The sequence below is a fragment of the Gouania willdenowi genome, chromosome 16 (genome assembly GCF_900634775.1).
Source record: "Gouania willdenowi chromosome 16, fGouWil2.1, whole genome shotgun sequence".
NCBI lineage: Eukaryota > Metazoa > Chordata > Actinopteri > Blenniiformes > Gobiesocidae > Gouania > Gouania willdenowi.
This window is the reverse complement of record NC_041059.1, coordinates 16,960,801-16,981,366: the sequence shown is the minus strand read 5'-3', so window position 1 is coordinate 16,981,366 and position 20,566 is coordinate 16,960,801. Positions and strand designations below refer to the sequence as shown.

The 20,566-nt window shown below is 40.1% G+C and overlaps 1 protein-coding gene across 4 annotated transcripts in view; it reads right to left on the bottom strand.

The window, feature by feature from the left end:
* Nucleotides 1–8,645: 8,645 nt before the first annotated feature.
* Nucleotides 8,646–20,566, bottom strand: part of hdac9b (histone deacetylase 9b) — a 41,966-nt gene continuing 30,045 nt past the window's right edge. For 3 of the 4 annotated variants that reach the window (XM_028469964.1, XM_028469962.1, XM_028469965.1), the window contains exons 4-11: nt 19,574–19,706; nt 19,330–19,451; nt 15,144–15,275; nt 14,782–14,897; nt 13,397–13,519; nt 12,739–12,916; nt 12,416–12,630; nt 8,646–10,546 (exon numbers count right to left, since the gene is read on the bottom strand). In XM_028469964.1, the coding sequence (XP_028325765.1) occupies nt 10,217–10,546; nt 12,416–12,630; nt 12,739–12,916; nt 13,397–13,519; nt 14,782–14,897; nt 15,144–15,275; nt 19,330–19,451; nt 19,574–19,706 (1,349 nt within the window). In that variant the 3' untranslated portion in view covers nt 8,646–10,216. The remainder of the gene's footprint in view (nt 10,547–12,415; nt 12,631–12,738; nt 12,917–13,396; nt 13,520–14,781; nt 14,898–15,143; nt 15,276–19,329; nt 19,452–19,573; nt 19,707–20,566) is intronic. The other variant, XM_028469963.1, reaches the window with a different exon arrangement.

The window sequence follows — 20,566 nt, the reverse complement described above, 5'->3', positions numbered from 1 at the left end:
TGGCAACACTAGAAGGTCTGAGCTGGAACTCAAAGGCTCTCCTGGTAAAGACTTTGGAGAAGAAATCACAAGACTTACGAGCCCTCTGGGTGTCGTTTTGCTTGGCGGTGCGTTCAGGTAACACTTACAAACACCTCCTGCTCTAACAGTTTATTCGTGGCAGACTTGCTTTATGAGCTCTGGTTTAGACGCTGCAAAGAGGAGGAAAGCACGTAAAAGTGCCTGATCGCAAGAATCAAAGGGAAGCGTCGGCATCCCCGGAACCCTTTGCCTCTCTGATGGGACTCTCACAGACAGGAGAGCGCGGGTTTGCCAGTCCTCATCCACTCAATGAAAAGAGGCCACTTCCCAAGGAGGGCCACTGTGGTTCCTCAGTATCACTTGTGAACTGGCTCAATCAGTGGCTGAGATAAAGCAGTGGCTAAAGCCTGAAGGTCTTTGAACACAGCAGGAGGAGAACTCCCCCAGGACACTTATCTCATTAAACTTGAAAAGGTATTAATCCTAGAGAGGCTAAGATAACAGTATGGATGACAGTGGGCAGGGAGACCAGTAATATACATGCTATCAGTGCTGGGTCATCAATGTTTCTTCTCTAGACACAAGTGGAAGTCTTGTAAGGAAGTCTTTGGACAATGTCCTTGAATGTGGAGCAGCTTACGAGAAATCATCGTAAAAAAAAAAAAAAGAACAAGCACGTAAAAACATTGTCTAAGGTTTCGTGATAACTGACAGGCAGATTCATTGGCCTTTAAATCCCAAACCGCAAATAATTCAAATGATATGACTCTTCTGCTTACTCATCTGACAAATCTCTCTTGTGCAGTTTTTCTTTTTACACAAAAATGAAAAGAATCGCTCTCCTCATTTGTTTCCAGCTTATGCTCAGACCGACTCCTCAAACATGGGTATAACATCCCACGGAAAGAAAAACACCACACATTAAAGACAAACCCTGACGTGCACCTGAAAAAGCTGGAAAATCTTTTTAATGTGTTTTTAAGCTAATTTTTTTTTCTCTCATTCCCAACTTTGGTGGGCAAAGCTTGAAAAAAGAAGTGTAGAAAATAGTTTGGCAAATGACTTCCTTGTTCGCTTCAACTGATGAGGCCCACACTGAGTCAGACTTACATTTAGGGAAACAGATTAGCTGGCAGTTAACACCTAACAAATATGAAGTGTCTTTGTTTAACATACTATTAGGCTTGACACAAATAGGGACATAATTTGCGGAATTTAGCACAGTTATTTTTGTACCAGAGGCTACGTTTAAAAGAATGGCGCTGGGCTGCAGTGCAGGTGGTTTGTCGGCATCTTCATTGGTTGATCCATTGGGTTTTTGGTGCACATTTTTTAACTGAACACCATGAAATCCCTAAAAGAACTGCATAAAATCGAACATCTCTTCATGTGGTGCAGTTATACATAAACCAAAGCACTCCACTCCACAGAGCAGGAGTCATGAAGTGTTTTGAAGTGAATTTTTCTGCTTTTACGGAGACAAAAATGTCCAATTTTGTTGAAAATGTTAGAATTATTATCCAAAAATGTTAATGATATCATTGATTTCAGCAATGTTATTGAGTTTTGGGAAAATTGTGGAGCAGAGCAAGAAGAGCTATTTATACGTTTTTATTAAATAAGAACAAATAGTGATCCTTTGTTTCAATCTCAACTGCAACCGTAACAATAGCTTTGAAAACTTGACAAAAGAATTAAAAATCAACGCTCTTAACGTCTAAACACAACATTCTCAGAAACTCAGCCAGTGTCACAAGGACAGAACAGCCAAACTTATGAAGTAACATTATTATGATGTAAGTAGCAACACGATCCTACGGGGAAACGTGACACCATCATGAAAATGATTGTTTCTATTTTCGTGGATCCCAACAAGATTTTCGCCTTTCTTTCATGCTGCTGGACACCACTTTTAAATAACTTGATTGGAAGTTACAGTATTTTGTCCAATTACATCTTATTAGGGCATTTTATTTTGGGTTAGGCTGGGGTTAAGGTTAGGGTACTACTTATTAAAAAGGAATGGGGAACAGACCCATTTGAATGTGGCCAAGGAATCCTTAGAGAACGCTAAAAGGTACCAAAATAAGAAAATTAACCAAATCAACACATGCATTTGAAAAGAATGTACATGTAAAATGTGAATCATGGTCAACATTCCCATTGGGAATTAAACCCTCACTTGAATCTTGAACCATGACAGAGGCACATGGATGAATTCGAACCATAAATCCCGCCCCCCACTCTGACAAACCCTCCTAGTCTCCTCCTCTCTGGAAGTGCACAAAATAGCGGAGAAGCCCCTGGCTGTGTCCGAAATGGCGTACTACACACTACAAGCTCTTCTCACTCCCGGGGTCTACTTCCTACCATAGTGCACTTCCAAGTATCCCATGATGCATTGCGAAGGTACACACTACAAGCCTTTGACTGCAGCCTGCAGTTCGGGGCGGTGCTCAACGTTATTTTTAACTGTATAAGAATCACACAGCACAATAGCATGCTGCATTGAGCTCCGCCCCAAACTGCCTACTGAAAGCCAATAGCATGCTGCATTGAGCTCCGCCCCAAACTGCCTACTGAAAGCCAATAGCATGCTGCATTGAGCTCCGCCCCTAACTGCCTACTGAAAGCCAATAGCATGCTGCATTGAGCTCCGCCCCTAACTGCGGACTGCAGTCAGGGGTACTTCAAATCGCGCACGAGAGCTGAACGTGCACTACCGGTAAAACACTCACCACGTAAAAGGATGTACACAAAATATAGGAAAATGGAACATTAGAAAACAGCCACTTGCGCATCCAAAGATAGTCCAAGACTAAAAATAAGTTTGCACCGTGCACACGCTTCACTAAATATCACGGCGGCCAATGAGGAGGCTCCTTTGTGGCTCTGCTCACCCCTCCTTTCTCTAAATCTTGTGATTGGAGCTGGAGGGGGTGAAGGCCAAGATTTTGTCTTCAGTGGTTAATTAACTAAAATCATTAATTATAAGCCACAGACAGCACGCAGACGTACAATATTTTCAGACATGATTACTTTTATGATATACTATATGATGCTAATAAGAATCATTTTTTTAATTAAAGAAAATATTTTGAGTACCCCAGTTTTAAACCCTCACTGTCCATGTGGAAGGTGGAGACCATAACCACTGAGCTAACCATCATGATTGGTTTATCAGATCATGGTAGGAGACGTTACAATAAAAGGCACAGGCAACAGGACATCGTCCCCACCTTCATAATACTATAATGCCCAAAATATCAAGTTTCCTGATCCCGTGAGACTTGGATCAAAGTAGACAATATACGCGAAGCTATTTTCCACAACTAAGTTCAACCCAGCTCTTGCTTTTTTTAACCACCATAACACTATGTCGCCTACATTTATTATGATCTAATGTTTAGTTACTGATTGACGTGAGAAACTTCTGTACAAGTGAATAACAGGTGGACCACTTGGAACAAACCCCCATAGTTTGGTCTTGCAGTGTGTGCGTGATAATTCTGACAGCACTTCTGCAACTACAGTAAATGATGTTATTGAGACGTTTCTGTTCATTAACTTCAACTACAAATACCAATGCAAGTATAACAAATTATTTTCACAGCATGGTTACAAAACTGATCACTTGTGATTATGCTTTTTCAACTTGATGCTTTTGAGCTATACAACCTGTCTCTGTTCTGATAGCGGTCAGAACACATTACTCCAGTTTTAAAGTCTTTACACTGGCTCCCAGTCAGCCTCAGAGGAGACTTTAATGTTCTGCTGCTGGTGTATAAATCTGTGAATGGGTTTGGTCCAGAATACATCAGTGAGATGTTAGTCAGGTATGAACCCAGCAGGTCTCTCAGATCTATGGACACAGGTCACATAGTAGAGCCCAGAGCTCACAGTAAACATGGTGACGCTGCTTTTAGTTTAGCTTTACTCTACTGCATATGATTGAGAGGGAGATTTTTGGTCATGTTGTTGTTGATTTAATGTGTTTTTACTCATGATTTAAAAATTTTTTACTCATGATTTAAAAGTTTTTACTGCTGATTTTAAATGTTTTTGCTGCTGATTTTAATGTTCTTAATGATTTTTAAGCTGTTGAATTTTTTCTTTTGCACTTTTTGATCATGTAAAGCACATTGAGTTGCCTAAAGCTGATATCTGGAGTTTCTGAGAAATCTATGTTTATGTATGATTCTTTAGAAATGCGAAAAAATGCCTAACTAGTCTTTTACTGTGGTCTACTCCCTGTGTTTATTCATATACCTTACAATATATAAGTCCCTCATTTATTCTATAGACCCCTATACAATTATGGAAACAATCGCAGAGTGCACCCAGCCAATAGGCTTCAACTTCCTGTTTTTGAGACTGTCAATCAAAGTGAATGTGGAACTGTGCACGGAAACAAGGCCATGTGTCACAACAGCAAACAGGTAAATATGATTTTGGCTCTTACCTGACCCATAGACCTATATCAATGAGACCTGATGCGACCTTGTTATGTTCACCGATGAGCTGGCAGAAAAGTAGAGGCGTGGCTTCTGGTAGATTGGTAGAGGCAGTGGGAGGAAGTGGGGCTGTTAAGGGCGGGACATCGAGACGTTTCTCAGAAACTCCGGATATCAGCTTTAATTAAATAAATTTGCCTAGCCTTGATATTATATCCAATATTCTTCATTAATACAATATATTCTGGTTTTTGCACAGGCTATTGCAATATGTGCAAATAAGTGTGCCATCATCTAGAGATTGCTTGTAAAAAATAGCAAGAAAATCAGTTTGGGTAATTTATTTAAAATAAGAATACATATCAAAGTTAAGAACCTGCTTAAAATTAAAAGAAAAATAATCATTTTAAACACGAGTATTTACAGTAACCGTGTTAATTCAGTCTCGCTGTGACAGCTGGCTCATTATGGTGATCAAAATGTGGACAAGTCTGACACTATTTGGTGTCAAGGGTTAACATTTGTGTATTTTTTGTGTCACTAAACAATATTTCTGCAACATTATAATGTAGGTAGTGAATTTGAGAAAGAAGGGATGTATGTGGTTTAGGATTTGTAGTTAAAGTTTCTCTATGTGAAGTAAGAGGTTAGTGAGGATTAATAATTGAGTCTCAACACCACACACTCAACATTCAGTCATTCAGACGTTGGGTGTTTGGGCTAAATCTGGTCGGTCCGTCTTAGCCTCGATTTAGCCTAAAAATTGTTGTTGAAATTGGGGGGGGGGGGGTTTGACTGTCAAAATTGGTCCAATTTTCTCCCAACTATAGTTGTTGACATTGAAGTGCAATTGAGTTGTCCATCTACGTCCACATATTTCCACAATAGAGTTGTTGAAATGGAATTGTTTTGGGGACATCCAACTTGGTCCAGATTTAGCACATTTGGTCCAAATGTGGCCCAAAAATAGTCATTGGAAATAGGACTTCTCATTTAGGGTGAGTAGCTGCTCAACAGTTTTAACTATTTTATTTGTAAAAAAAAAAAATAATAATAATAAGAAAAGGTATTGTAACAACTTCAAACATAATAGCCCACAAACATAAACCAAAAATACAAATCTGTTCCTGGTACAAAGGTTCCCATAATTAGGTATTACATTCTAACACTTTTAATTAACAAAATTCATCTTGAGTGTATGGTACTAGGATCAGAAAAGGACTGCTTTTCCTTTTCACTTTTCAACCATATTGTTACCATAACAACATGACTAAAGAAAGACATTTCTTTCAATGACCAGAGAACAACGTCTTTTTACCTTTCATTTCTCTACCAAATTCTGACGTTGTTCAGATGTGTGGCAAAAACATCTTTTCAATTCATTTTAGTTGAATGCTTTTACATTGGATGCTTGGATTGAGTTAAACTGTTGATACTTTTATTTTAGTGTTCTGCTACAGCACTGGTGGTCTGCTGCTTGTCCAACGTCCTCCCACAGTCCAACAACTGGTTTGTTATGATAAGAGAATTCATTCACTAGGAATGAATGCGTGTGTCATTGGTTGAGTCTCAAATTCTGCATTGGACTGCTGACTGATCCTGGGTGCGCCCCATCTTCCATTCTGAGTCAGTTTAGATTCAACCGTCCACATCAAAGTAGGGTAATGAAGATAGATGGAATGAGTGTCTTTTAAAACTATAATCAAACTTTTTTATTCTCTGATACAGAAAGTCAATAGTTCGAGTTAAGTGCTTTTTTTTCTCATTAGATTAAAATCCATGTGCTTTGGATAAATCTTTAATTATTCATCCTGGCAGTCATGAAGTGCTTAGACTCTAAGCACTTCACACAGGGGTTCTCAACTGGCCTCACCCTGGGACCCACATTTTGCCATGGTCATTAAATCGTGACCCACCTTTTTTTTTGTTTTTTTTTAGAATTCGACCAACCAAAATTAGTATTTAAAAAATTGCTTATATAAAAAGTTTTTTTTGAAACATAAATCCATGTATTTTTCTGTGCAACATGTGCCTGTCGAAAGAAAAGTGTCTTTCAAAATAAAAGACAAGTCCATTATGAGAGACATTAAGTATTCATTTAGTTTTGACCAGCTGTTTCCGACCCACCCTGCACAGGTCCGCGACCCACTCTTGGGCCCCGACCCACCAGTTGAGAATCCCTGCCTTAGAGCACTTTTCTAAGTGTTTTTAAAAGTGTTTTTTTGTGATGACCGTGCACCATTTGTGTTGCTGTGATGAACTTTCAACCAGTAACCGTGGCCTTGAACCATCACGTCTTCCATTATGAGCATGTCCCCACTGCTCTGCAGGTGATCAAAGCCAGGTCTCATTTAGAGACTGTTCTATTTAGAGGAAATAGGTTGGCCTATATATCCTCCCCACTTCCTTACACCTTTAAAAAATGTCTTGTTTGCTTTTACAACCAGTTCAGTGGGCAGCTGTGGAGGGGCTGAGGAGATGGATTTAGGCTTTGTGTGTTTTTTTTTTTAAATTTATTTATTTATTTTCTCCCTTTGTAACGGCTCATTTGAAATGACAAGGCCCGAAAGCCTGAGAGAGAGCGACACAGTCTACGTAGGAGAGAGTGAGAGTCTAATTGATCTAAAATACTTCCTAATGAGAAAGTAACTCTGAGCCTTTGTTGAACATGCTTTAATCGTCCTCATAGTGTAAACAGTTCATCTCTGGATGGGATACTGTATGCAGCATGTGACTCACCAATATCACCATTTCTCACTTGTTCTTTGTGTTGTTTCACAACTTTTCACAAGCTTTTGTCTCGTCAATGCGTGTATAGGGTATTCGTTCATTCCAGTGTACTTAGCATGCTGTGAAATTGCTTAAGCTTGGTTTAAAAGTTATACGTCACCGCTCGTAGCTCACTTTATCTCGGCGGCTCGAGCACAACCAGGAGACGCCCTGTTTGCTCACATCAAAGAAATAGTTTGAAAGTCCCTTAAGCTCACTTTAAGGGGCTCCCTTGGAAATACAAAGAAGGGTGAGAGGGCAGGGTGTGAGAAAAAACAGTATATACTAAATTAAATATTGAAACACTGTTTTTGAAATGACAGGGAAAGTATGTTGCCCTTAAAGTGATTCTTACCACTCACATCATACAAATACAGTAGAGCAGGGGTTCTCAACCTCTGAGTCCGGACCCCATTTGGGCTCACGAGACACAGGCAGGGGGTCGCCAGATGCCTTAAAGAAACAAATATTTTTTGAACAATTTGAGCCCATTTTTACCTTTATTCTGCAATGACACCAAACTTGCCATCTTTTAACCTATTTTCAGCGCCTTTTCTTGACATAGTTCTACTACTCTTTGATGCATTTCTGCTTCATTACTCACATTTATGGCACTTCTCCATCAAATGTAAATGCCTTTACTGCACTTTTTTTTTTTTCTTCTTACCTTTCAAGACATTTTCAGCACTTAGAAACCCTTTCCACCACTTTTCCCACCTAATGTTGCATATGTTGACCCATTATTGTAATTTTTAACCTCTTTTCACCATATTTCATGCTTATTTTTGTCAATTTAACCACAATCATTATTTGCCAGTTTAAACTAATTGTTTTTCAGACACTTTTAAGCCAATATTGACATTGTGAATCATTTTTACTGATTTTTCTGTGTGTTTTTGGCCACTCTAATCTTCAACTTTTAAACAATTTATGTGGTTTTTAAAAATCCTATTTCACCCCCTTTTGCACCATTTTTGGTCACTTTTAACCCATTTTTATTTCTGATTAAAATAAGGATTTACATCTTTAAGATGACTATATATGGCCCAAATAATAATAAACATCCTGGATAACAGTGGATATTATTCAGATAAATAAATACATGTGTTTATCGCAGATTCATAGAACAATGGACCATCATTTTGCTGACTTTATGGATGGGCCCCAAAAAACTCTCCCCTTTATCCCCCTATATAGATGGCCCTGTCTCCACATGACTGTTCTTCAATGGTCATGTGTTCAACCACCTTCAGGTACAGTGGGGGTCCCTGGTCTCTGGAAGCCTTATTTAGGGGGTCGCAAACTGAAAAGTTTGAGAACCACTAAAGTAGAGTATAAAGGCCACAATACAATAAATATGAACGAAGCTCAGAGGTAAATGAACTTTATTTTTTTCTTTAAAAAAAAAAAAGAAAAGTTTATCACGCAAGGCAACAAAGAAAATGCAGACTGCTATGAACAGACCACAGGATTCCCCCCCAGCTCCCTCCACCTCTACAACTAGCAGCCGAGGGGTTCCCATTACCATCAAATTAAAGGAGCGGGAGAACAAGATGTACATTGTTCTGAATGTGTTTAGTCACACTACAAACATGAAAACTGGACAATTTGAATGTACAAACAGATGTTTCAGACCTCCACAAGAATCCAAACACAGGACGTTACACTAGCATTGTTTCAAACATTTAGTCGACAGTACAAATGAAACAAGTTTTTACGGCTATGCAATACAGTTGATTGATCACTTTAAGACAGGCTTTACATGTCGCAATGGGCACTTTCAGGGGAAATGGCTTCACCAAAAACAAGAAGTACGGTCCCATCCTGGGTTTTTAACTGAAGTAACATCAAACTTGCGTGTTGAGGTAAGCACGCCACTCGGGAATACGGAGGAAGCGATTCCCTTTAAAAAGGACTCCCTTAACCATATCCCCACTCACTCTGTAATTCGCTTTGACAGTAAATCAATTCTGGAGCCTGGCCCCTTGGACTCCTCCAAGCCGAGGTCCTCCTCTCTCAACATTCCTGCACACATGAATCACTGCAGCTCCTGGCTTCTAGAAGGCATTTCCTGCCCGGCCCTCTCTCTCTTTCTCTCTGTCTCGCTCCTCTGCTGAAAGCTGGGCAGGAACTCGGCCGAGCTTTGATTTGGACCCAGAGGGAGAGAGGGAGGAGAGCTTGGCTCAACGCTGGGCCCTGACTCTGGGACATAGGCAGAGGCATTAGGAATAGTGGATGAGTTTGGAGATGCCTGCACACCCAAGCAGGGATTTAATGCTTTATCCATTAAAGTGCAGCGTAAGCACTGAACCATATTCCAACGGCAATATCCCTCCCTAGGACAAATATCTGCACTATGGGAACGCCCTCTTTTAGGCTTCAGCATACATTCTTTATAAGACAGATGTTCATTATTACAGTTTGCAACCATTTATTAAACATCATCACATATTTCTGAGAAAGACTGTAAAGCAGTTCCTGACACATTGTCAGGACATACTGCTTTTCTTCGATGATGAAGTGGTTGGAAAAAAAGATTTTCTAAAATATTCTATAACCCAAAAAAATATACACAGTGGAGACATAACGAGGCTCATCATGGCTTTACACCTGCTCAATCCTCTCACTCAGAGCCATGAAAACCATTGTCGTTCAACTCTGAATTATGTACATGAGACGTTTTGCTAGTGGAGCTTACTTCAGATGATAAGAGCAGCTCCTACAAAAGCACGGCCCAAATAAGTCTTTGTATTTACACAAATGAGACACGTCATTTACAGAGAATCACTGCACAAAGATCACAAATAGTGAGTCTTGAGTGTATGGGACGAGTGAGTCTGCAGCTGGGTGAAAGAAAGGGGGTCTAAGGTCATGACGGGGAGAGCTGGCCTACTGTGCAGTGTGTGTGTGTGTGTGTGTGTGTGTGTGTGTGTGTGTATGTGTGTGTGTGATGCTGGTAGTGTCCCATCTCCTCAGATCATGGCTCTTATCACCAGTCTTCCTTTGACCTGGTGCAGATAGCTGCTCTGCCTGGACTCTAAGCTCTGGTTGGTCAGGGCCTCGTCCTCGCTATCAATCGGCTCCTCCTTGACCTTGATGACCCCGTAGTGAGCGTCTGCAAGCTCGCCACTGGAGCCACTGCTGCTACTGCTGAGCGTGTGCTTCCGGATGACTCCTGCAGGGGGCAGCCTGTCCTCCTGCATGCTCTCCGCCTCCTCCCTGTGCTGCTCCTCCTGCTCCTCCTCCGACTCCTGCAGGTGTGCGTTTGGCTGACGCAACTGCTCGATGGACTTGGACAACAGCTGGAAAACACATTGGCTTTTTTTAGAATGACAGATGTCAGCAGCATGTTTCATTAACTGTCAATTCTTAACAGCTCAAAGCAAAGTCATTGTTAGTGTGAGGCCTTCAACGTGAGCAAGGATCAGAAAGATATAAACAGAGACAGATGCTGTGATTGCAACTCTATGTTTTTGTCATTTGGCTGCAGTGTGAGTGGCTAACAATGCTAGCACGTTCTATGTTTCTGTATGAGAGCTTCCTTTAATTATTTTGGAGTTCAAATTTTTAAACATTATTTAGGTTGTCCATATTCTCTCCACCAGCAATTCTCAACTGGTGGGTCGCGGAACTGTACTACGTGGGTCAGGAACAGCTGGTCAAAAATATATAAATACTTCATGTCTCTCATTTTGGACTCGAAAATATATAGATTTATGTTTTAAAAAAGATTACATATGTGTGTAACTCGACAGTTATTTTTGAAAAACTTGGTTCATTTAATTTTTAAAAAAAGTGGGTCGCGATTTAATGAACGTGGCAAAATGTGGGTCCAGGGTGAGGTTGAGAACCCCTACCCTACACATAGTCTAACCCTGCAGTGTACTAGCACCAGACAGGGTATATACCAAAAAAGTTATATATTGCATGTTTTAAATCGTTTTATTGAAAATATCTTGTATTTCTTTAAAGAAATCTTTGCAGGGATGGCACCATGTTCTTATATTTGAGGCTAAAAACAACATTGCTGTTTGTTTGGCCACAAGAGGGCCCCAAAGAATCTATATCTTGTCAGCTGATAAGTGGCACTGTTGAAGTCTTCAGAAACTGGGCCTAGTAGTGTATAAATAAAATTATAGGTATTAGCTTCCTTATGTTGGCATTAGTAAACAAGGTTCAAAATACTTCCTGAAATCCTTAAGTCTTTGTAAATTTAAATTGGTCCCCTTCCTGTTGCTGACGATGGAAGTTTAAAAACAACTACGCTCAAGCCAATGCTAGGGAATTAATTAGGCCAGTGTTTCAGAGCGCCACCTCAATAAACAGTGACGGCTCATCCCTGATTAAAGAACCTTTTTAACCCTCACCTAAAGAGGCTTTGGTTGTGATCTCATTGGACTGAGCAGAGACAACATGTTGGTATTTTGGTCAAACTGGCTTAATGCAGTTGTCAATAATGAAAAAAATCTTTATCATTTCCTCTTTAGTGGAAAAGTTGATCAATTTCAGGGTAACATAAATCATTATTTTGAATCTATCTTAACTACTTCTACACAGCTCATTGTGCTTTAGCGGGTATTTTTGTGCTCTTTATTACTTCAGTGTATGGATTGCTCAATAGCTCCTGTGGCTCATACAGGTCCCAGCGTTGGGACCGATCAGTAGCTTTACACAATGCTTCCTTTCACTGTGTCAGCCACCTCTCACACGTCCCTCACATAATAATTGCAGTCTGTGCACAGCAAGGTCACCTCGGCCAGCTTAAAGAAACACAAATATTGCCAGAGAGGAACAAAATGCATTCTGGGCACTTTTTTGTCATTTGAACTTAGATGAATTGAATTTCGCAGCGCTAGCATGTGAACGGCACTGATGCCTTAAGCTATCATAACAAAATTAGTGAAGGGGAAGGATTTCATTGCCATTTAATGTCAGGCACAAGTTTTTTTGCTTTGCAAAAATAACACTAGAATTTTAGGGGCGGACAGACTTCAGCCCAGGCCTTTTGACTTAAGATGGCACAGATGCTTTCCCAAAAGGCTAAAATAGTTTGTATGCTTAAAATGATTGTATCAGACTCCCTGCTGTAAAAATCCTGCCTCAACAAACTTACAAAGTAGTCAATTTGAAAGTCATATAATTCCCAGTGAATGAATACATAGCAATGATACCTTGTTTATATGGACCTGCTGATGATACTGTTTTTGTTTCTCCAAGAAGTGCTGGTGTTGCTGCTGAATGACTAGTTGAGCCAGCGTATTCTGAGGCAACGGGGCCGACTGGGTTCTGTTCAAGGGCCGATGCTTGGGATGTTTAGGCCGACTGGTGGAGGGGCGATCCTTCATGGCCAAAGGCGACTGTGGGTGGGGTGACATGGGGCTTTGACCTTGGAGAGGGGGGAACAAAAACTATGAAAATCTGACAACTAACTACTAACTAACAACAACACAAATAGACCTCCCAGTGACTCACAGAAACCAAGCAGCACACTTACCAGAGGACAGCATCTTTTGCTGCCGTATTTGCTCTTTCTGGAGCAGGTGTTGAAGGAGCGCCTGGTGACTGGGGCTCACCTTCGACTCCAGGCCTGAATAAAGAGGCACTGGTCCCAACAAGTGCCCAGGAAGGCCGTGCCTTACTTCTGTTGATCTGTCTTTCAAAGCCATTGCAGCCTGAGCAAAAAAAGAGTAATACAATAGGTTAACCAGTAATCTGACTACACATATTCTTTCAAATTAAATTTAGTTACTTTCGTGTATATGACTAATAAATAAATGCATGCATTTCTAAAATCAGTGCTAGTCTATGGTCAGAGGTGGATTCACAGGCCTCTGTGGAATGTGCCAGAGAGCTAAACTGTGATATATCATGTCCTGTGTTATCTGGCCTTGCACTTGAGAGGACTTGGGCTTTTTAAAAGTAATGATAAATGAGGTAACAGGGAGAATAAGTGCACGCTTGACACAAGACACTGCGGCACAATATTTATCTAAGGTCAATAAAATCATCAGAGGCCTAAAGTCAGTGACCTTTGTTCTGATTGCAGTCTTTGCAAGCTGCAGATTGAGCTGCAGAGCTTACAGTCATCCATTAAGAGCACTTGTATATGTGGCAACATTAAATGTTAAAATGAATTTAATATGAATACTCACACTCATAGGTGAAGTTGCTGTGGAGAGCCCTAAGGAGATATTGGGTAAGGAGGGAGAAGTGTATAAGCTGAGCATCGACACAGAGCCTTCAGGTCGGAATAATCTGGGCTGGGACGGCCACCTCTATATCAAACAACACAGGGAGAGAGAGAGAGAGAGTGAGATTTAGGGGGAGTTGGCAGATTTAAGTTTCCACTATGGACAATTTCAAAAGACAACATGAGCAGTGGAGTAACTGCTAATGCACCATGATGAACCACAGCCCACCTTGCTGTGAAGCAGAGAGGAATGAGATTTTTACAGCATCAACCAGTGGCAGACAGCAACATTTTTCTAGAAGCTAATAAAATGGCCCGCTGAGGTTGGGACTTAGTTATAAAGCACTGCAAACCTCTAAAGCTTCCACTCCATCCTCAATTCTTCATACTAAAAAGCTTGGCGTGAGCTTCTAGTCCCCAGACCCCGCCCTCGGGCTACTCTCTCAGAGAACATCAGCACTGGTGCATACTTCCTGTACCCAGCAGAGCAGCGGAGCAGCATGTGGCTTCGGAACAGCCATGTTTATCCTTACAACCTCTACCAGGGCTCAGTGATCTGTGTGTGGATATCCGGCCCATATTTGACCCAAGGGACCCGTTCCCTCTGAAAAAGGATACGTAATGTAACGGTCCACAAACACGCCTTGCTTTTGCAACAGGCATGAGGTCCAACAGCGGGCCCCCGCTGCACCAATGGCTTTCATGAGAGCCTCAGCTTGAGCTGACACAATCGTAAGCCAGAGTGTTTATGTTGTTAGCATGTGGGTGTCTTTGGCTACCAGTGCCTGGGATATCAATTAAAACGCACAGTTTGCCATTGTCCCTAAGCTCAGAGCTCAGGCCGGGTGTCAGGGCGACTTTCTCTCTTCTGTGTTACCGGAGGTCCCTGGGAGAGTAAACACTGATGGTTAAGGAAAACACAGCTGTTGTGTCAGGGTACTTTAGAATTGTGTCATATCTGCCACACTCCATAATGGTCAGCTTTGTGAGCTCAGGCTAAAGAGAGATCTGCTGTGCCATGAATCTTTTTGAGAAAGTAGTCAGCACACAGCTTCAGCCAGACCAGTGACAGAAGTATGAGGAAAAGCCAACGTACAACTTACAGCCAAAAGGCTGCTTCAAAAACCTAAACTTGATATTTCAGCTGTTAAATGTTTTCATTCACTTGATCCATAAGATTAAAAACTAGTGTTTTGACTACAGCATCAGTGGGAACACAAACAACTCACAGTTTTTATTGAAAAAAAAAAGCTTCGGATTAGAAAAAAAACATGTTAGCATGTTCTTTTTTTTGTCATAGAGAGTCATAGTGTAAAGTCAGAGTGCATGCGCAATTCTTATACGTACCTCAGTTTTGGTGGTTGTTGGCAGAGAAGAGGGTCCATTTTCAGCCCCCAAGGCACTGGAGGCCCCAATGGGAGAGCTGGGGCCAGAGCCAGGGGCACTGTTAGTGGGCGTAGAGTCTATGAAACATCAAGGGGTTAGGCTCGGTATGCACGCTCACACTCTTCACAAAACACAAAAATCAACCTGGTTCAGCCTAACATCTGCAGCCTTGCAATAGTTTAGTGTGCATGGGCGGTAATCCGTGGGAACAAAAATGTTTCTTGTGTTACAGAGTAAAGACTATTTAGAAAGTATTTTAAAAATAAACTGTTCAATATTGACTATTTTCAGCACATGCTGCAATAGCAGTGTATGTTTCATACCCATTAGCTCAAAAGCTCTCTTCTTGTATGGAGTCATGATGTTTCCATCTCTTCTCTTTAACATCGGGCTGCTTCTCCTCTCTGCAACCTTCTGCTTCAGTCGAGATCGTACCTTCAAATTTGGCTCAGAGGCTGAAAAACAAAGTGTGCATTTTTCTATTAGTCTCCTGTCAAGATAATATTATCATGCAATTATTTAAATACAAGTTATACAATACCGTGTTTGTGTTTTGAGGCTATTTTTTAAAATCACTAATGAACAAAATCAAGGAGTTAAACACCACATTGTAAGTGTTGGCTTAAAGAGAAGCTCAAAGGCCATTAATCATGTAATATCATTGTGCTATGACATGTTACATTTGTAGTCTCAGAGAAATTCAAAGCAGGGTTCAGATAGATTAAATGAGTCAGGATTGGGCCCATTTCCACATCATCTGGACTAAATTAGGTTGAGAAACACACAGGCACTAAGTGAAATAGTCCGCTACCTGCCGCCCTGGTGACCACAGTCCGATACAGTAGCAACAGTTAAACTAACACAAAAACATGGCAGATGTTTCAGGCTCTCCCCACGTCCCCTCCTCCTAATGCAAACCAGAGATACCCCGATGCAGAGCTCGGACTCACTGTTACAGTCGCACACTCACTCAAGACATGTTTTGCTAATTCTGGAACTACATTCTAAAATACTACCATAGTAATTCCTGTTAGTTATTTTTATTTGCTAAATCAAATCAAAGCGAAATACTGATTCATATATGATGGATTTTTTTCATTTTATTTTTTCAAACAATTAAGGTTTGTTTTGGCAACACAGATTAATATGAATCGAAATAAATAGTTTTTGTTTTTTTTTATTTCCCCTATAAATTTGTGAAAACCATAATAATCATGAAATTATATTAAGCTCCAAAACTAATTAAAAAGAAACATGAATCATGAATAATACTGATGATCAAATCTACATTAAATAATAATAAAAAAAAGACTTGATAATTTACCTAGGTTACAACTAATGGTGTATTTTGCCAACATTTGAAAATAAAAACACTATTAGAAATACATACTTGCATATTATTTATAAATACTATTATTTGTTAGTGTTGTGGGTGATTTACTAAGATTAACTGCATAAATGACAATGGGTGAAGAAGTGGTAAATACGGCCCTGTTGAAACAAAGGGTTTGCACGCTTTTGTTTAATTTTGCGCTTTCAAAAAATCAAGCAAAAAATAATTTTGCGCTTGCTGGAGAAATGCAATATGGGAGGATATCTGTGGGTAAGTCGATGCAATGAGAAAAACAAGAATATCAGCAGCTGAAGTTAAAAAAAAGATGGAAAAATAGAACAACAAAGGATGACAGCTCATAACAAATGTTAAATTATTTATGATTCATTTGTTCCAAAAGTGTTGGCTCGAGCAGGATTGATTCATTGACTTCTCTTGCTTTTCATTTATCCTTCGTCATTGCCTCACAACATTGCCACTATCAGGGTGTAAAGCTGTGCACAAATGTGCAACAACAGCTTTGGTAAATCGCATAGTGTGTGCTAAATTCATACATTTTCATTTCCTCCTCCCAATATTTAGCAAGTTGTGGCAGTGACTCACTTCCTTGTGTCACAGATAAATGACTCATTAACCCTTTAGTCATGGAAACCAAAAGTGAGTTTCAACCATTAAAATAATCAAGTGCAACACATAAGCTGATCCCCTGACTGAGAGCCAGCCCACAAGTTATGTAAATCCTTTGTTACACAATACTAAAGCTGTTTCAATTATTCAGCTTTGATCAATAATTAAACAGGCTTTTTCCCAATGTGCACAATATAAAGCCGGCATACACTGGGAAGTGTATGCAGCAATGACGTAGTAACACAGTGGGAAGGAAGAGAGTGAGATGGGGCACAGCGAGGAGACGGGGCCAGATGCTGCTATTTTTGGCTTTTGTCAAAAGCAGCAAAACCCTCATCCCTAATACGTGACACAGACCTCTAATCCTGTGGGTGTGAGATGGAATGAAAGAGAGCGGGAGGAAGAAAGGAGGCAGGAGAGATAAATGCAGAGAAAACACTGTTGGGAGTCGTATGAATCTGCTTCATGCCCTGCTGCCTTGATTGCTTTCTATTTTTACTCGGCGCTGCCACCAAGCTACGCATCCCAATTGGTCGCCACGGGATTGCCAGACAGCAGCACGGGAACAAACACTTTCTCACTGGTCTCAACGGAAAAAAAAAAAGCTCTGATGCAAAGCGCAACAGGAGGCGGAGCTGGCAGCGGCAAAACACGTACCCTGAACACCTGGGTGACTCCTGCTCTGACGTCAGTGAATGCAAACAGATTACTGCCTGCACTATACCACAGTCATAAATCTTGCATCATATTATCCACTCACTTATTATGGATTTTAACTGCAGTGGCACTGACAGTCTGTGTCCATTACAGCCTGAACTTGAACAGATGGCTGCACTGAAAGCTGAGCAGCATGTTCTGTACACAAGGTTGTAGCTATTTATTTTCTTCACCTTCACCTTTCACACAATACAAAAATCATACGCTGCCAAACCATTTTACACTGGAAAAACGTACACTGGTACAAGATAGAAGAGTGAGATCTTGATCATGTTATAATACAAAGAGCCAAAACCTGAATAGGTTTGCCTCAGGCTCTGCAGTTCTACCTTTGTGAGATTATTTTTGAAAATCTTTCCTCCACCTGCTGAACGCACACATTTGGTAACTGGGTCAAGACCAGAGAGGGTGTTGCACTTCTTACTGCTAAGCCGCAACTATTCTTGCCACAGTCTATCTCGTGCCCTCAGCTACCAGCTATTCTAGTCCCAGGAATTGAAACAAAGAGGATATAGAATGAACAAACAACTTGGTTCACTCGAGGAAAAAAAAAAAAAAAAAAAAGAGTACGCTTTTTGGATAAATCACACCAATACAACATAATTAGCATTTTTGGTTCTCTTTTGAAGTAAGATAAAAATAAATTAAATTGCCTTAACTTTATTTTAAAAATGTTATCTTTTCCTAAACAAACAGCCCTGTCAAAGTTCATCCCTCCTGTGCCAGTTCTAAGTCGCCAACCGCTGCCAATCAGCTATCAGTGACAAGCAGTGGCTCAGAGAACAACACAACCCTTGTGAGTCTCTCTTGCGTGCCAAGCTCGCAGAGTGCTTTAATGAAGACAGACAGGAAGTGGGGGAGGAAGGTCTGAGCAGGAAATGACCACATATAGATTCAGGAGTCCAAAGAGCAAGAAATAGTTTTATCAGTGCTGGAGATGTAAGCACAGAAAAGGTAACATGAGACAAAAAGCTGATAACTTGTCTGAGATGGGGAACTCTCTTTTTACAGTAATTTGTGTGACCCTTCCTTATGATGTTCACTCTCCCTGTTATTTCAGTCACTAGCTGCCGACTTATTATACTGATTACTTTGTTGGCATGAAAGTAACAAGTATGTTTAACAAATAGAATTCCAAATAAGATAAACACAATCTTCTCCAGCTTTAATTTAGCTTTCTGATATTTGTTCTTGCCATGCATTGCTTTCATTTTGCCAGATTCGTCTACCTGACCTCTCTTAAGCTGTATTTAACTCAACTCAACATCTATAATTGGGTTTTAGTGTAATTAAAAGAGACACAGTAGGGAAAATAACATAATTAAGTGACCTCACTGTCAAATTATGAAGTTTAGGTTTGGAAAATTCACATGCTTGCAAACTGAAAGAGGCAACAATTACACTTATTTACACAACCGTCCCCAAAGGGTCAGTAAAATGTTATATCAATAAACCTAAGCTGGCTTTGATGGGAAACCTGTGCTTTTAAAAAATAAAACATTTTCAACTTCACAACTCATACCAGCCTTGATTCTCATTTTTAATAAACAGTTATAAAAGATCGTTAAAAATGTGTGTATCAGTTGTAGAGCCATCAACTTGTGTCATTTTTCAGGATGACTTTTTTGTTGTGTTGTTGTTTTAGTACTGAAGGATTGTCAAGTCAAGGAGTTGTAATGACCAATAATGATAATAAGATTACCTCAGGAATATCCTGAACCAGTTTAGTTAAGGCAAAATTTCAAATGTAAATAAAAAATAACATTTTTTTTTCATATGCCATGGATCAAATATTCACTTTTAATGAATGGGGTGTGTGCACATAAACAGACCTGTCTTCCTCAAGGGGAAATCGTCCTTGCTCTCGATGGGTGATGGCAGAGTATACTGGGAGGTGGGGGATGTGCCACCCAGAGGTGGGGAGCTTTGGTCCAGTGATGTGTGGTGAGAAGACCTAAAAGTTTAAGAATAAATCTCATTTTCATTCAGACAGCAATATGATGCTGTCATGTATCGATTATATAACAAATTTTGTTTTAAATCAAACTCTTTATGGATGAAGAAGTGTGTACTTACGTGTACCAGAGTTTTGGTTGTTGGATGAATGAATGATTGACTCCGTTGTTGGATGGGTCCTTTGAAGATTTGCTCAACAGAAACTCTTGGAGTTTCTGCTTCACTTCAGTACTAGCCACTGCACCTGTGACACCAAAAGGTAGAAGCAGAAGGATTGAGGTTACCCTAGGGTAGTTACTCACAGCACAGAGACTACAAACTAGCTTTCACCTTTCACAAGTGGAACATAATTAATGAACCTGGACTAATTTCCTACAATGTATTTTTGTATAATAGCTGCGTGTTGAGCTAAATCACATAATGTTATCCTTTCTCTGTAATGATCTCTTGTGATTTGGTTTACTTGGCTTTACTGAGCAGGCAGACTGGTGTAGGAAGATCTCCCCCTAGTGGTTTTTAATCTTCACATTTCTCTCTGTGTAAGTCATGGAGTAGAGAAACGTTCTCCTCCAACTGTGGTTGAGTTTCAAGGCACAGTTTCAAATTCCGTGACCCAACAGAGTCATAAATCTTGTCTAATATTAGCTACAAGGTAAAAACAGAAATGAAATACTGTATCGTGTGCTATTTTTATTGCACTATAGAAAGACATTTTTTTTTACTAATCTTCAGGCTTAAATGTTACCGGCCAACTTTGTGTCATCAGTTGCAAGTGCTGGTTAGGTACCATCGTTCTACTGCTGCACATTTGTCTTTAAGTTGACATTTGAAACAGTTTCAGCTTTGTAATTGTACTTGGTCTCAGCTGTGTTTGATTACATTTAGATCCTCTATTGATAGATCTGGACTCCTTTGCCCCAACACAGTAAATCTGAATAGATTTTCCTCTGTATGAACAGCAGTCCCACAGCTCCATGCAGTAAAAATAAATATACAGTCTAAATGTAACATCTAAGTATGCATGTTATTACGTTTGTTTTGATTTGATTTCTTTACAATGGCCATAGATTAAAATAAGCTAGTTTTTGACACCTATTGGCACAGTGAATATTA